We start from the raw sequence: 17,646 nt of genomic DNA on the forward strand, positions 1-17,646 counted from the left end.
TAGAATGATAAAAACAGGCTGTTGACCTGTGAGAGGGATTCTGATTCTGCTGTCTAACCCTAACCAGGTCAGGAGGAAGAGGAGGAGAGTGATGATGAAGAGGAGGAGGAGCGTCAGAACTCTCAACCCCAACCTCCTGCAAAGAGATCCAGAACCTGAAATCCTTTGAACAGCTGGGACTGTGTGTGATTCTCTGTGATTATGACAATAAATCTTCAATCTACAAAACCTCTGTCACAACACCAGGGGGCACCAACAGACCATAATAACAGACCATAATAACAGACCCTGACGACAGACCCTAACAACAGACCATAATAACAGCTCAGAAGTGATTTATTTTCAGTGTGTTTGTCACATTAAAGCAAATGAAAACACTTTTCTATAAAACGTCACATTTTATTTTTTCATTTTATTGTAGTCAGAATAAAGTTGTCATGGTTACCAGCATGTGTCATGTGACTCGTCTTAAATACAACATAGTTTTGGGATTCAGGTAACTGACGACACAAACCCATTCTGCAGCCAATCACAGCGCGGCAGAATAAAATAAAAGAATCTCACAAACAAACAGTCTGTTGTCGGAGGCGACCAGGCTCTGTGATTGGCTGTCCTCTAGGTGTGGATGAGCGACGGAGCTCTGTGATTGGCTGTCCTCTAGGTGTGGAGGAGTGACGGAGCTCTGTGATTGGCCCTGTCCTCCAGGTATGGAGGAGTGACGGGGCTCTGTGATTGGCTGTCCTCTAGGTGTGGATGAGCGACGGTGCTCTGTGATTGGCCGTGTCCTCTAGGTGTGGATGAGCGACGTTGCTCTGTGATTGGCCGTGTCCTCTAGGTGTGGATGAGCGACGGTGCTCTGTGATTGGCCGTGTCCTCTAGGTGTGGATGAGCGACGGGGCTCTGTGATTGGCCGGTTTGCGGGCAGCGCAGCGGCTACAGAGCAGCGCGAGGCAGACAGGAAGTACGCAGTAGCCGATGGCGCGCGGGTCGGCGCGCGTGCACGAGAACAGGAAGAGGAAGAGCTGCAGGTATGGCAACAGGAAGACAGATGCCCACATCCACACGGGAAGCGGCGGCAGGCTGGCGCCGAGGCTCTGGGCCCAGCTGGGGGGGGGGGGGCTGACGGGCCTCTCTGCACCCGCTCCAAACTCAAGCTGCGAACCTCAAACACGTAGTACACCGCCGCCACGCTCAGCAGCAGGAAGAACGCCACAGAGAGCCAACCCAGCCGCTGGCGGAAGTTCATCATCCTCCATACTGTCAACACACAATAATATAGACATTAATCAGCCTCCATACTGTCAACACACAATAATATAGACATTAATCAGCCTCCATACTGTCAACACACAATAATATAGACATTAATCAGCCTCCATACTGTCAACACACAATAATATAGACATTAATCACCCTCCATACTGTCAACACACAATAATATAGACATGAATCAGCCTCCATACTGTCAACACACAATAATATAGACATGAATCAGCCTCCATACTGTAAACAAACAATATAGAAATTAATCAGCCTTCATACTGTAAACAAACAATAATATAGACATTAATCAGCCTCCATACTATAAACAAACAATATAGAAATTAATCAGCCTCCATTCTGTCAGGAGATACTGATTACTTATATTTATATTTATATATATATATATATATATATATATATATATATATATATATATACATATACATATACATACACACATACATACATATATATATATATATAAAATCAGTTCCTGCCCAACAGCAGCAGATGTATTTACGGTCTGTTCCTGCCAGACTCCATTCATGTTTTAGCCCATTTAATGCTGTTAAAAAGCAGCTTTACACCATGACATTAAACCTGACCTAGGTTCACTGTAGCCAGCTCTGCCAGACTCCATTCATTTTCCGGGCAGTTTTAAAACAGTTGATATATAGTTCTCTATCAGATTCCTAGTTTTAACGTTAACAACATTCCTTCTGATTTAAACTAGGTTCCCTGTAGCTGACTTGTATAGACTCTCTGCTCCAGAATCCGTTCATGTTTTAGCCCATTTTAATGTTGTTAATAAGCAGCTTCATATCTATAACGGCTGATTTAAATGACCACATTAAACATGACCTAGGTACACTGTAGCTGAGGTCTATACACTCTCTGCGCCAGACTCCATTCATTTTTCAGCCAGTTTAATTCTCAGTCAGATGTTTCCTGCCGACCTCCATCTTGCTCTCTGTTTATTTACACACAGACAGTTAGCAGCCCGTTAGCACTGTGCTAAGCCGTTAGCAGTGAGCTAACGGGTTAGCTCGTGTTTCTATCAGCTCTTACCTTCCTTCGCGCTGAATCTTTTAAACTACAACTCTGCTGGAGGCTCGTTTTAACGCACTGTGGGTCCCGGGGTCCCGGAAGCTCCGGCCGGGGAGTCTCGTCGTCTCTCTCTTCCTGTTTGGTCACCTGACACCCAGGGATGACGTCACTCACAGTGGTCTCTGGCGCCGTCTGCCGCTCACACAGCTTCTCTGCAGCTTTTATTTTTCTATTTCATGAAACATGAAACTACACTAAGAGCTGCGCGCATCCTTTCCAACTGAAAAGAAGATATGTTCTAGAAAGATTAGGAAACGATCCCTATCGTATCCTCTCCCACGAAAAATATTGAATGATATTTATCCTTCAAACCACTTTCTACATGTAACATTTAATTGGGAGAGTAACTCCTGTGTTTTCTGTGAGAGTGACATTGAGACGGTTGAACATATTTTTTTCAGTGTGAACCGATTAATGAATTGTGGTCTTTTCAATTCTGGCTTCAATCTAAAGATATACTGCTACACCCATTAAACGAAATGTCAATTAAAGCTGGAATATTTTTAAAGGATAAAAATGTAGAATTCTTGGTTAATATCTTGATTGAGCACTTTAAACATTTTATCCATAGGTCCAAATATTTAAAAGTCAAACCCCACATTAATGGTTGGAAGAATGATCAAAAGCTTTTTGTTACATCTTTAAAATACATGACAGAGGAAAACGCTGAAAGACTCTTCTATTTGTTGGACTTATATTCCCTTATGGACTAAAAAGATCCCTAGCATCTTGTTTTATTTTTATTTTCTATTTGGGAAACAAGGAAAATTTGGTTTTTCCTAATCAGATTTTTTTGTGATTCAATACCTGTTTAAGGTTAAAAAAACATCTTACAATTAAATTTTTTTTATTTTTATTAATTTAAAGAATGTCCACTGTAGTGGACAACAGGATCATTTGTGTAAGAAAACAGACAAATTTGGTAGATGTGGAGTCATTATTTACATGAAGATAGTCCTGATGTCCACTATAATTGACATTCATAAAATGGCAAATTTTTCAAAAGATACATAATGTAGTTTCTATCAAAACTCAATTTATGATTCCTAACACCTTAATGAACAAGAAAATATATGATTATCACAGTAACAAAACCATAGACAAACAATATTTGACTCATCTCTTATCTTTCCATAAAATGTGCTTATGTTCCTATGCCGTCCATTTTGGATTGAAAGATAGAGGCGGTTCCCGGCCTCCCAGCCAATCAAATAACACATCACTGAAAAGCCCAGGATGTCCTCTGGACAGTACAGCAGGAATTAAGAGACTTGCACAAAAGGTTCCAAGGAGAGGAATGAAACTCAAATGTCCACAGTGGACATAAGTCAATGGGCTGGTTCTCAGGAGGATATATATTTCTCTACCTCAAAGCTGTTGACACGTGTTGGACTAATGTACTATCACTTTGTGCCGTGATTGTTTGTACGATTGTTATATGATAAAGAGTGAATAAAAAAATAAAAAAACTAAGAGCTGCGCGCGTCTCTGTTACCATGGAGACGGGTTGAAGGTGACTCGTTCAGATAAAATGGTCAGAAACTCAAACATGATGACATCACTACCATTTAATAACATAAAAACATACCATGTTCTTTAGTTGAAAGTCATGATCTCTGCTACTAAGTGTGCTGCTAATACTCTCTGCAGACTAAGTAACAGATTACATTTCATCACGTCACTGGAATTAAAGACTAGTTTTTGTGTACATTCACTTTTTAAAGTAGTTTTTAAAATCTGTAATTTTACTTCAGTATGTTTAGTTTAAAGTCATGAATCAAAATATCTGTCAACAAACTCAAATCAAAAGTAACTAAGTAACTTTTACCCAGAGTACATTTTAAATTAGTTAATTTAACTTGTACTTCAGTAAAATATGTTAAGTACAAAGTAGAATATTTATTTACTATACTAACCCTCTGATCTGTATGTTGTATGGGATCATATAAGGGTCATTAATTACACACACACACACACACACACACACACACACACACACACACACACACACACACACACACACACACACACATACACGTCTTTCCAGCCAATCACAGCACAGAACCCAGACTCAAAGCGAATCAAAGTGAGAGAGGTCAGACTCTTCTGTTAGTGTTATGGGTTAGAGACTAGAGGACTGTTAGTGCTGCTTTCATCTGGTGCTCCTCTGCTTCTGGTCTCTGCTGGTTCTGGTGGTTCTGGTCCCGGTGGTCCCGGTGGTTCTGGTGGTCCCAGTGGTTCTGGTGGTTCTGGTGGTCCCGGTGGTTCTGGTGGTTCTGGTGGTCCCGGTGGTTGTGGTGGTTCTGGTGGTTCTAGTTCTGGTGGTTCTGGTGATGGAGCGAGGTGAGAGTCTGCAGGATCAGCTGAGATGTCCCGTCTGTCTCGACGTCTTCACGGAACCTCTGATGTTACTCTGTGGACACTCGTACTGCAGGTACTAGTACACACACTACTACTACACACTACTACACACTACTACTGCAGGTACTAGTACACACACTACTACTACACACTACTACACACTACTACTGCAGGTACTAGTACACACACTACTACTACACACTACTACACACTACTACTGCAGGTACTAGTACACACACTACTAATACACACTCGTACTGCAGGTACTAGTACACACACTACTACTACACACTACTACACACTACTACTGCAGGTACTAGTATACACACTACTACTACACACTCCTACTGCAGGTACTAGTACACACACTACTACACACTCGTACTGCAGGTACTAGTACACACACTACTACTACACACTACTACACACTACTACTGCAGGTACTAGTACACACACTACTAATACACACTCGTACTGCAGGTACTAGTACACACACTACTACTACACACTACTACACACTACTACTGCAGGTACTAGTACACACACTACTACTACACACTACTACACACTACTACTGCAGGTACTAGTACACACACTACTACTACACTACTACACACTACTACTGCAGGTACTAGTACACACACTACTAATACACACTCGTACTGCAGGTACTAGTACACACACTACTACTACACACTACTACTGCAGGTACTAGTATACACACTACTACTACACACTCCTACTGCAGGTACTAGTACACACACTACTACACACTCGTACTGCAGGTACTAGTACACACACTACTACTACACACTACTACACACACTACTAATACACACTCGTACTGCAGGTACTAGTACACACACTACTACTACACACTACTACACACTACTACTGCAGGTACTAGTATACACACTACTACTACACACTCCTACTGCAGGTACTAGTACAAACACTACTACACACTCGTACTGCAGGTACTAGTACACACACTACTACTACACACTACTACACACTACTACTGCAGGTACTAGTACACACACTACTAATACACACTCGTACTGCAGGTACTAGTACACACACTACTACTACACACTACTACACACTACTACTGCAGGTACTAGTATACACACTACTACTACACACTACTACACACTCCTACTGCAGGTACTAGTACACACACTACTACACACTCCTACTGCAGGTACTAGTACACACACTACTACTACACACTACTACACACTCCTACTGCAGGTACTAGTACACACACTACTACTACACACTACTACACACTCCTACTGCAGGTACTAGTACACACACTACTACTACACACTACTACACACTCCTACTGCAGGTACTAGTACACACACTACTACTACACACTACTACACACTACTACTGCAGGTACTAGTACACACACTACTACTACACACTACTACTGCAGGTACTAGTACACACACTACTACTACACAATACTACTACACACTCCTACTGCAGGTACTAGTACACACACTGCTACTACACACTACTACACACTCCTACTGCAGGTACTAGTACACACACTACTACTACACACTAGTACACACTCCTACTGCAGGTACTAGTACACACAATCCTACTACACAATACTACTACACACTACTGTTCTTTAAATATTTTTCATGTAATACTTACCTGTGCAGGTGTTGTGTGCGCTCCATGACGATGGACCTGCTGGGTCAGCTGACCTGTCCCTTGTGTCGCTGTGCCGTGGATGGAGACAGTCCTCGTCCCAACGTCAGCCTGGCTCGCATCATCGAGGCTCTGCAGGTAAACACACCTGAGACGGTTCACCTGTGGAGGCTCTGCAGGTAAACACACCTGAGACGGTTCACCTGTGGAGGCTCTGCAGGTGAACACACCTGAGACGGTTCACCTGTGGAGGCTCTACAGGTAAACACACCTGAGACGGTTCACCTGTGGAGGCTCTGCAGGTGAACACACCTGAGACGGTTCACCTGTGGAGGCTCTACAGGTAAACACACCTGAGACGGTTCACCTGTGGAGGCTCTACAGGTAAACACACCTGAGACGGTTCACCTGTGGAGGCTCTGCAGGTGAACACACCTGAGACGGTTCACCTGTGGAGGCTCTGCAGGTAAACACACCTGAGACGGTTCACCTGTGGAGGCTCTGCAGGTAAACACACCTGAGACGGTTCACCTGTGGAGGCTCTGCAGGTGAACACACCTGAGACGGTTCACCTGTGGAGGCTCTGCAGGTGAACACACCTGAGACGGTTCACCTGTGGAGGCTCTGACCCAGTTCTGTGTCTCCTGACAGGAGGTGAGTGTTTCAGGTGGAGAGAAGGTGAGCTCGTGTCCTCAGCACCAGAACCCTCTCAGCCTTTACTGTGAGGACGAGCGCACCGTGATCTGTGGCCTCTGTGGAAGCATCGGGGCGCATCGCGGACACCAGATCACTCCGCTCAGCTCCGTCTACAGCCGCATGAAGGTACTATATACCCTATATATATACTATATATACACTATATATATCTCCGTCTACAGCCGCATGAAGGTACTGTATATATATATACTATATATATACACTATATATACTATAGTTACATCTCCTACAGCCGCATGAAGGTACCATATACCCTATATATACTATATATATACTATAGTTACACTATATACATCTCCTTCAGCCGCATGAAGGTACTATATATATATATATATATATATATATATATATACACTATATACATCTCCTACAGCCACATGAAGGTACTATATATATATATATATATATATATATATATACACACATATACACACTATATATATATATAAACACTATATATATCTCCGTCTACAGCCGCATGAAGGTATGACATACACTATATACCTCCTTCTACAGCCTTTTTGCTGCCTTTTGTATATCTCCTTCTATAGTATATATATAAACGTAATCAATCCTCTGAGATCATGACTTCATAAATATTTGCTATCTAGGTTCTAAATATTCGTATGTGAATGATGTCTGTTAGCAAGGTGTATAAATAAAATGTTGAGTGATATTCTGTTCATTTAGGTATGTAAGGTACTTTTGATTTGAATCCGACAGTTTTGATTGGCTGACCGTTAAACCCAGAATAGTTTGGTGATGTTGACTCGCAGCAGATAAGCAGATTTATCTCACATCGTATCACCAACCAGGAGATTACAAGAGTTTAATGTTCCACAGAAACCAGATATCACCGCTGTGTTTCAACAACAACAAGGTCATGAAAATAACACTGGCCCGTTGGTTAACACCGTAGTGTTTACTTCCTGTTGAGCTTTGGAGGGCCACCGCTTTGGGGCGTATCTAAACAATCTGAATCTCATCTGCTCTGGGAACGCTTCGGGAACGCTTCGGGAATGTTTCGGGAACGCTTCGGGATCCTCCGGAGTACTCGGAGGAAGTTGCCGGACCACCGTGTGTTGTCGGCTGTGACCTGATAAGAGGCAGGAAATGGATGAAATAAACAGTAAAGAGTCACATTTTGAGAGTAAAGTGACTCTTTAAAGTGTGTGATGTGATTCTTCAGTGCTAATGGATTTGTCTGTCTGTCTGTCAGGAGGACATTTCCTGTCTGATGACTGACTTCCAGCATCAGAAACGTAAACTGGAGGATCAGATCTGTAAAATGGCGTACAACAAATCCAGGATCACTGTGAGTGACATCTACGGTGTTTGGTGTTTTAAGGTTGGGGGAACCAGTGTTGATGAATGAACTAGTTCAAAATGCAGTTCACAAATTTTAAAATGAACTTGTTCAGTTCATAGTTCATACTTCAAAATTTTGAACTAAGTTCACAGTTCTTTTTTTCCATATGTTGCTGCGAGCTATTATTTTTCAAAATTATTTTTATAATTTTTTATCACAGCCCAAATATAGAGACAGGAATTATTTTATCAGTTTTAACACTGAAACTTGTTATGGTTTTGGTATTTTGCTTTGCATTTGGTTTACGTTTGTTCCCTGTTGTGTTTGTTTTCTGGTCTGTGTATTGTGTGTTTTGATTATTCCTGTCTTCTCTGTTGTTCCTTGTGTTGCCTAGTGGTTTGTCAAGTGTCTGTGTTTAGTTGTTGTCATATTTTCTGTCTGTGTTCCTATTTCCTGTTTTATTTTGATAGTCTGGTTTTCTGTCTTGTCTTGTCCAATTAACTTCCTGAGTTTTCCCGCCTTTGTCGATTGTCCTGCCCCGCCCTGATGTGCTTCACCTGTTGTCTCACCTGTTTCTGATTTACCCATCTCCTCATGTGTATTTAGCCTCTGTGTTCCCCTTGTCTTGTGTCAGATCGTTTTGTGACCATGCCCTTGTGTTTCCGTCCTGTGCCTTGTATCTGTTCCTGTGTCGCTTTACTCCTGCCTGTGTTTTGCCTGTTATTTTATGTTTGTAAGTTTTCCAGTCTTTGTGCTGCCGCCTTTTGTTATCATTAAATGAAATCTCTGAGTTCCACCATCTCCTGCCTGCCTGCCTCTCTCTGCATTTGGGTCCTCACCGTCCCTCACCACACAACAGAAACTATGCGTCAGATATCATCTTCATATCCAATCAGTCCAGCAGTTTCAGGTCTGCTGTGGATGTGTCTGAAGTGCTGATTTTCTTTTGAAAGCCAGCGGGCAAAGTTTGCACAGAAATGTCAGATTTTTCCATCGACACGACCTCGTCATAAAACTCGTTTAAATGATCATATGAAGATGCTTTTTATTTTGATGAAGGGTTAGGGTTAGGCAAGGGTTAGGGTTAGGCAAGGGTTGGGGTTAGGGTTAAGTGTGGGGGCTTAAAACACCATTGAACGACATCTACCTTTACACAAGAAGGATGTTTTGTCTCTCCATCTTGTGTTTTACAATCAAAATGTAAAGTTTTTTTAAACAATAATACCTGAGGTTTTGTATTCCTGGAACAATCTTTCCCATAAGGTTCTTATGCAATGCAAACATTCACTGCTCCAGGAAATAGGACGGACCTTAAACAGGGTTACTGTCCCTGTATCAAGGTATGCATAGACCAGTTCCTGTCTGACAGCGTCTCTGTCCAATCAGAACGACTTCCTGTCTGACAGTGTCTTTCTGTCCAATCAGAACGAGTTCCTGTTTGACAGTGTCTCTCTGTCCAATCAGAACGAGTCTGACGTGGTGAAGTGGGTGGTGAGGAAGGAGTTTGGCGAGCTGCGGCGCTGGCTGGAGGTGGAGGAGGCGGGGTTTATCCAGGAAGTGGAAACGTCAACCGCGGTCCTCATCTCGTCCCTCCAGAACCAGACGGACCAGTTAAACCAGAACCAGAACCAGCTACAGGACGCCCAGAAGATCCTGCAGGACCTGAGCAACGAGGGACACCTGGACTTTATCGCGGTACTAACTGTCTGTCTGTCTGTCTGTCAATCTCTCTGTCTGTCTTTCTGACTCTCTATCTGCCTGTCTGTCTGTCCGTCTGTCTGTCTGTCTGTCTGTCGATCTCTCTGTCTGTCTGTCTCTCTATCTGCCTGTCTGTCTGACGTCTCTTCTCATTGGTGGAAACTAGCAGCTTTCAGAACGCTGCAGACCGGAGGAGATTAAAGTTTAAACTCGCTATTCTGAATCTTTGGTGGTGACTATTGTCTGGAGTCTCTGATTGGTCCGGTAAATATCTTTGGTGGTGACTATTGTCTGGAGTCTCTGATTGGTCCAGTAAATATCTTTGGTGGTGACTATTGTCTGGAGTCTCTGATTGGTCCAGTAAATATCTTTGGTGGTGACTATTGTCTGGAGTCTCAGTAAATGATCTCCTTCTCTGTTTCTGTTTACAGAAGTACGGATCAATTGCTCCGAGGTAACAAACAAACAAACACACATGTCATCAATTACCTCATTTAGTTATTACACATTCAGTAATAAATCTAAATCCCTTCTCTTCACCTACGTGGCAGTAAATCCTTTTCTGTTTGTAATTCTCAGGTTCAGAGAGATTCAGCAGCTCCAGCAGAAGGACGAGAGAAGATTCAGCTCGATAAACTTTATTACTGGTTTCAACCACAACGACATTAAACTCACCGTGTGGAAGAGATTACACCGAAAAGTCCTGCCAGGTAAACCTCTATATGCCCGTCTGTCTGTCTGTGCATCTGTGCGTCCATCTGTCTGTCTTTCTGTCTGTCTGTCTGTCTGTCTGTACGTCTGTGCGTCCATCTGTCTGTCTTTCTGTATGTCTGTCTGTCTGTCTTTCTGCCTGTAAGTCTTTCTGTACGTCTGTACGTCTGTGTGTCTGTCTGTCTGCCTGCCTGTCTGCCTGTCTGTCAGCCTGTCTGCCTGTCCTTAGTGATTATATATTTTCTTCCTGTTCCTCCAGCACCAGAGCAGTTGAAGCTGGATCCTCAGACTGCTCACCCGATTTTGGAGCTCTGTCTTGGGGACACGGTGGTGAGCTGTGGGGCTCTGCTGCGGAGGCTTCCTGATAATCCCGAGCGGTTCAGTATCAGTTACTGTGTCCTGGCCAACCGAGGCTTCTCCTCTGGGAAACACTACTGGGAGGTAAACACTACTGGGAGGTAAACACTACTGGGAGGTAAACCCTTCTGTAAATCACAGTTTAGACCAGGGGTCACCAACATGGTGCCTGCGGGCACCAGGTAGCCCCCAAGGACCATATGAGTAGCCCTCAGGCCTATCTAAAAATGAAAATTTTTCCCACCTTGTTAAGTCATTGTTGATAATTATTGTGAGAAATCATTAACATGATCAGTGTCTTCACATAGATGAGCATCATTAATCATTAATAATCATATATAACTAAAGGCAAACAGAGCACATTTGTTATTTCAGAAGAGTGTATCAAACTGGTAGCCCTTCGTATGACTCAATATCCATGAAGTAGCTCTCAGTTTGGAGGTTGGTGACCCCTGGTTTAGACCAACGAGACAAGACGGTGTATCATCTGCATATGCACATCTCTGTACTTCCGTTCTAACTTCAGACTTTTTAGGCTTTTTTGTTGCTGGATATCATTTGTAGCATTTTAAAATATGAATGAGTAGAGCGATAGTGAGATACTTGCTACAGCTGCTTTTCTAGTAGAGGTGAAACAGAGAAAACATTTTATTTCTCTGATTCTCTGCTTTGCTCTAACGCTGCTCTGTGACAGTTTGTAACATAGAAATAAAACAAATTTATTTCTATAGTTTGTAGCTGACTGGACCAGCTGACTTCTCTAATGGCTGTAGAAACAGGAGACGTCTCTTACGTTATAAAACCAGCCTCTGGAGACTCCACCAGCTGACTTCTCTATTGGCTGTAGAAACAGGAGACGTCTCTTACGTTATAAAACCAGCCTCTGGAGACTCCACCAGCTGACGTCTCTATTGGCTGTAGAAACAGGAGATATCTTTTACGTTATAAAACCAGCCTCTGGAGACTCCACCAGCTGAGTCGCAGCGAAACCATCAGCTGGTTTGAGTCGAGCCGAGATGGACCGGTTCAGACGGCTACAGGGCTCTGTATGGTGCTCTGTCGTATCAGCGGTAGTTGGTGGTTCAGTTAGCCGAGAATAGGTGACTGTTAGCCGGATACAGAGCACTGCGTGCGGCCGGTTGTTTCGGCGGACATTACGTTTAAGTTTGGGTGACATAAAGTGAGCGTTATGCGGCGATGACAATTGAGCTTAGGCACCAAAACAACTTAACAAAAGTTTAGTTAAGGAAAAAGGTTGTGGTTGGGTTAAAACACGCCCCTGGGACATGAACTCCGCTCCGCGGCTTGAAAGTCCCCCCCACCCCCCCGACCTCCTCCCTACGCAACACCATCAGGTGAACTTGATTCAGAACCAGATATGATTTTGTTTTACAGTAAAGGATTGTGCTTCTTGTCACCGTGCAGGTGGAGGTTGGTACTAAACCTAAATGGCGCCTGGGTTTAATCAAAGGAACCACTAACCGTAAGGCGAAGCTGGGGAAGAGTCCAGAGAGTGGAGTGTGGATGATTGGACTGAAGGACGGTGTTTATGAAGCCTTCCTGTCGCCTCGGGTGGTTCTTCCGCTGGTGTGCCCCCCCCGCCGGCTGGGACTGTTCCTAGACTACGACAACAGACGTCTGACCTTCTTCAACAGCGACAGTCCTGACGAGCTGGGCTTCATCTACAGCTTCAGCCTGGAGCTGCAGGGGAAGGTCTTCCCCCTGCTGGACGTCTGCTGGCATTACAGGGGAGACAACAAACACCCCCTGGTCCTCCTTCAGCCTGGCAGGGACCACCAGCCCCCTCACCCAGCCCCAGACCCCCAGCCTGGCAGGGACCACCAGCCCCCTCACCCAGCCCCAGACCCCCAGCCTGGCAGGTACCACCTGCCTGCTCACCCAGCCCAAGACCCCCAGCCTGGCAGGGATCACCTGCCCCCTCACCAAGCCCAAGACCCCCAGCCTGGCAGGGACCACCTGCCCCCTCACCCAGCCCAAGACCCCCAGCCTGGCAAGGACCACCTGCCCCCTCACCCAGCCCCAGACCCCCAGCCTGGCAGGGACCACCTGCCCCCTCACCCAGCCCCAGACCCACAGCCTGGCAGGGACCACCTGCCTGCTCACCCAGCCCAAGGCCCCCAGCCTGGCAGAGACCACCTGCCCCCTCACCCAGCCCCAGACCCCCAGCCTGGCAGGGACCACCTGCCCCCTCACCCAGCCCAAGACCCCCAGCCTGGCAGGGACCACATGCCCCCTCACCCAGCCCCAGACACATCACACATGTAATCACTCAGAAATGGACAGAGGATCAATATTATTGGTTATTAACATTTACTTCTGTCCCATTGGCTGATAATTGTTGTTAAAGGGTAACCTTTTTTAACATGGACTCTGTCTAAGTGTCTGATGGAAAAACAATCTGTGAAACTGGTCCAGTATTATTAAACCAGAACCAAGCTGTAATGTAACCCTACAGGACTAATGTTCAGCAGCAGTTAGAGTCCACTAAAAGTTCTGTTGTTGCTGCTGACGGACTCAGATTATTATTGTAAGTGTCTGACAACATTATGGGATGGATCCCTACAGAGATAGACCTTTTAGTTAAAGAGTAAGATCCTTTTAGTTTAACATGAAACAGCCACCGAAATCACCATCACCAAACTCCACCAGACTCCATGTAAATAATCAGGACTTTAATCATCACAAAACACACTGGGTTCGGAAGGCAGACACCTTCAACCCCATTTAAGATTAAACTTAAAACTCTCCTCTTTGATAAAGCTTATAGTTAGGGAGTGAGGAGTTGCAGCATTCACCTAGACCGGCAGAGGAGGGTGTGTAGCGGCAGACACGGCACCCCTTCTCTTCTCTGCTTCTCTTCATAGTCGTCAGATTCATCTATCAATCCTTATAGAGCTGGCCCAGATCTGCCTTGCACCAGCTCTTAGTTATGTTGTTATAGTTTTAGACTACCGGGCGACTTCCTTTGACAGACTGAGCTCCTCTCTCCTCTCTCTTTCCATCTGTGTGCTTCCATGTTCCAGAAATGCTTGTTACTAACCTAGCTCTGGGGAGCTTATTCCCCAGAGTCCTGTCACCATGGTCCTGCTCCACGCCCTGCTACGCCCTGCTACGCCCTGCTATGCTCTGCTACCCCCTGCTATATCCTTCTACGCCTTGCTATATCCTACTACGCCCTGCTATATCCTACTACGCCTTGCTATATCCTACTACGCCCTGCTATATCCTACTACGTCTTGCTATGCTCTGCTACATCCTGCTATATCCTACTACGCCCTACTATATCCTACTTTATCCTACTATGCCCTGCTATGCTCTGCTACCCCCTGCTATATCCTACTATGCCCTGCTATATCCTACTACGCCCTGCTATGCTCTGCTACCCCCTACTATATCCTACTATACCCTGCTATGCTCTGCTACCCCCTGCTATATCCTACTACGCCCTGCTATGCTCTGCTACGCCCTGCTATATCCTACTACGCCCTGCTATGCTCTGCTACGCCCTGCTATATCCTACTACGTCCTGCTATGCTCTGCTACATCCTGCTATATCCTACTACGCCCTGCTATATCCTACTTTATCCTACTATGCCCTGCTATGCTCTGCTACCCCCTCACATCCTACTACGCCCCTGCTATATCCTACTACGCCCCTGCCATGCTCTGCTACCCCTGCTATATCCTACTATGCCCTGCTATGCTCTGCTACCCCTGCCATATCCTACTATGCCCTGCCATGCCCTCATACCCCCTGCTATATCCTACTATGCCCTGCTATGCCTCATACGCCCCTGCTATATCCCACTTCATGCCCCTATCCCCACACGCCCCTGCTATGCTCTGCTACCCCCTGCTATATCCTACTATGCCCTGCTATGCTCTGCTACCCCCTGCTATATCCTACTATGCCCTGCTATGCTCTGCTATGCCCTGCTATATCCTACTACGCCCTGCTATGCTCTGCTACGCCCTGCTATATCCTTACTACGTCCTGCTATGCTCTTGCCACATCCTGCTATATCCTACTACACCCTGCCAGTTCCTGCTACCCCTGCTATATCCTACTATGCCCTGCTATGCTCTGCTACGCCCTGCTATATCCTACTATGCCCTGCTATGCTCTGCTACGCCCTGCTATATCCTACTATGCCCTGCTATATCCTACTACGCCCTGCTATGCTCTGCTACGCCCTGCTATATCCTACTACGCCCTGCTATGCTCTGCTACATCCTGCTATATCCTACTACGCCCTGCTATGCTCTGCTACCCCTTGCTATATCCTACTATGCCCTTCTATATCCTACTATGCCCTGCTATATCCTACTACGTCCTGCTATGCTCTGCTACGCCCTGCTATATCCTACTACGCCCTGCTATATCCTACTATGCCCTGTTATATCCTACTACGCCCTGCTATGCTCTGCTACGCCCTGCTATATCCTACTATGTCCTGCTATGCTCTGCTACGCCCTGCTATATCCTACTACGCCCTGCTATGCTCTGCTACCCCCTGCTATATCCTACTGCGCCCTGCTATGCTCTGCTACATCCTGCTATATCCTACTATGCCCTGCTATGCTCTGCTACATCCTGCTATATCCTACTACGTCCTGCTATGCTCTGCTACGCCCTGCTATATCCTACTACGTCCTGCTATGCTCTGCTACGCCCTGCTATATCCTACTACGCCCTGCTATATCCTACTATGCCCTGCTATATCCTACTACGCCCTGCTATGCTCTGCTACGCCCTGCAATATCCTACTATGTCCTGCTATGCTCTGCTACGCCCTGCTATATCCTACTACGCCCTGCTATGCTCTGCTACGCCCTGCTATATCCTACTACGCCCTGCTATGCTCTGCTACATCCTGCTATATCCTACTATGCCCTGCTATGCTCTGCTACCCCCTGCTATATCCTACTATGCCCTGCTATGCTCTGCTATATCCTACTATGCCCTTCTATATCCTACTATGCCCTGCTATATCCTACTACGTCCTGCTATGCTCTGCTACGCCCTGCTATATCCTACTACGCCCTGCTATATCCTACTATGCCCTGCTATATCCTACTACGCCCTGCTATGCTCTGCTACGCCCTGCTATATCCTACTATGTCCTGCTATGCTCTGCTACGCCCTGCTATATCCTACTACACCCTGCTATGCTCTGCTACCCCCTGCTATATCCTACTACGCCCTGCTATGCTCTGCTACATCCTGCTATATCCTACTACGCCCTGCTATACTCTGCTACCCCCAACTATATCCTACTACGCCCTGCTACACCCTGTAATGCCCTGCAGTGCCCTGCTATGCCATGAACTACTACAACTACTATTTCTAGTCACTGATCATTATCTTTATTGTGACTATTATTGCCACTGTTCATCACACCCCCATCTGGCACCATCAGACACCACCTACCAAGAGCCTGGGTCTGTCCCGTCAGACACCTCCTACCAAGAGCCTGGGTCTGTCCCGTCAGACACCTCCTATCAAGAGCCTGGGTCTGTCCCGTCAGACACAACCTACCAAGAATCTGGGTCTGTCCCATCAGACACCAAGAGCCTGTGTCTATCCCGTCAGACACCCCCTACCAAGAGCCTGGGTCTGTCCCGTCAGACACAACCTACCAAGAATCTGGGTCTGTCCCATCAGACACCAAGAGCCTGGGTCTGTCCCGTCAGACACCACCTACCAAGAGCCTGGGTCTGTCCCGTCAGACACCTCCTACCAAGAGCCTGGGTCTGTCCCGTCAGACACCTCCTACCAAGAGCCTGGGTCTGTCCCATCAGACACCACCAACCAAGAGCCTGGGTCCTGTCCCGTCCCCCCGACTTTTTCCTCGCCACTGTCACACTGAATGCTTGCTCTTGGGGGAATTACTGGAATTGTTGTGTCTTTGTAAATTATAGAGTGTGGTCTAGACCTACTCTATCTGTAAAGTGTCTTGAAACAACTCTTGTTATGATTTGATGCTATAAATAAAATTGAATTGCATTGAACTTCATTCAAAGTGGACAGAAACTAAATAAGACTATCAAAAGCCACTGTTCCAATAATCACCACTCTGGTTTGGTTGAAATAAACCCTTAATTCACCCATTTACATGTGGAAATATGCTGGTTCTATTCACGCTAAAAGTCCTGATTATTTACATGGAGTCTGGTGGGTTTGGTGATGGTGATTGTTTTAGTTATTTCTGAATCTATTATCTTTCTTATTGGGTTAAGAACATCTGAACAGTTGAAACAAACAAAACATGTGTACTTAAAAAACAACAGATCCAAAATGAGTTTGTGATTCTTTGAAGAAAAACACAGTTTGTTTTTGATAAATGGAAACAGAAATCACATTTATTAAAATTATTATTTGCCACACTGAAATTGTTCAAAAATGTATCAGGATTATGAAGACAGACTTT

General features: G+C 45.2%; 2 protein-coding genes across 2 annotated transcripts; one reads left to right on the forward strand and one right to left on the reverse strand.

Moving 5' to 3' along the window:
* Positions 1 to 378: 378 nt before the first annotated feature.
* Positions 379 to 2,490, reverse strand: tmem251 (transmembrane protein 251). Its single transcript, XM_028605546.1, is given in 3 exon segments — positions 379 to 1,114; positions 1,117 to 1,257; positions 2,332 to 2,490. Coding segments are annotated over 2 exon segments (372 nt in total). The 5' UTR covers positions 1,250 to 1,257; positions 2,332 to 2,490; the 3' UTR covers positions 379 to 875.
* A 1,997-nt stretch (positions 2,491 to 4,487) lies between these two features.
* On the forward strand, positions 4,488 to 13,480 carry LOC114572904 (E3 ubiquitin-protein ligase TRIM50-like). Its single transcript, XM_028604682.1, has 10 exons — positions 4,488 to 4,491; positions 4,606 to 4,804; positions 6,414 to 6,558; positions 7,078 to 7,224; positions 8,339 to 8,434; positions 9,893 to 10,123; positions 10,558 to 10,580; positions 10,706 to 10,836; positions 11,097 to 11,278; positions 12,620 to 13,480. Exons 1-10 carry the CDS (start codon positions 4,488 to 4,490, stop codon positions 13,478 to 13,480), a joined length of 2,019 nt encoding a protein of 672 aa, XP_028460483.1.
* Positions 13,481 to 17,646: the final 4,166 nt, after the last annotated feature.

Source organism: Perca flavescens, chromosome 18 (assembly GCF_004354835.1).
Source record: "Perca flavescens isolate YP-PL-M2 chromosome 18, PFLA_1.0, whole genome shotgun sequence".
In the NCBI taxonomy this organism is placed as follows: Eukaryota; Metazoa; Chordata; class Actinopteri; order Perciformes; family Percidae; genus Perca; species Perca flavescens.

Coding starts and splice junctions, on each gene's coding strand:
- LOC114572904 (XM_028604682.1), top strand. Junction 10,581..10,705: donor TACGGATCAATTGCTCCGAG/GTAACAAACAAA, acceptor TGTAATTCTCAG/GTTCAGAGAGATTCAGCAGC. Junction 10,837..11,096: donor ACACCGAAAAGTCCTGCCAG/GTAAACCTCTAT, acceptor CTGTTCCTCCAG/CACCAGAGCAGTTGAAGCTG.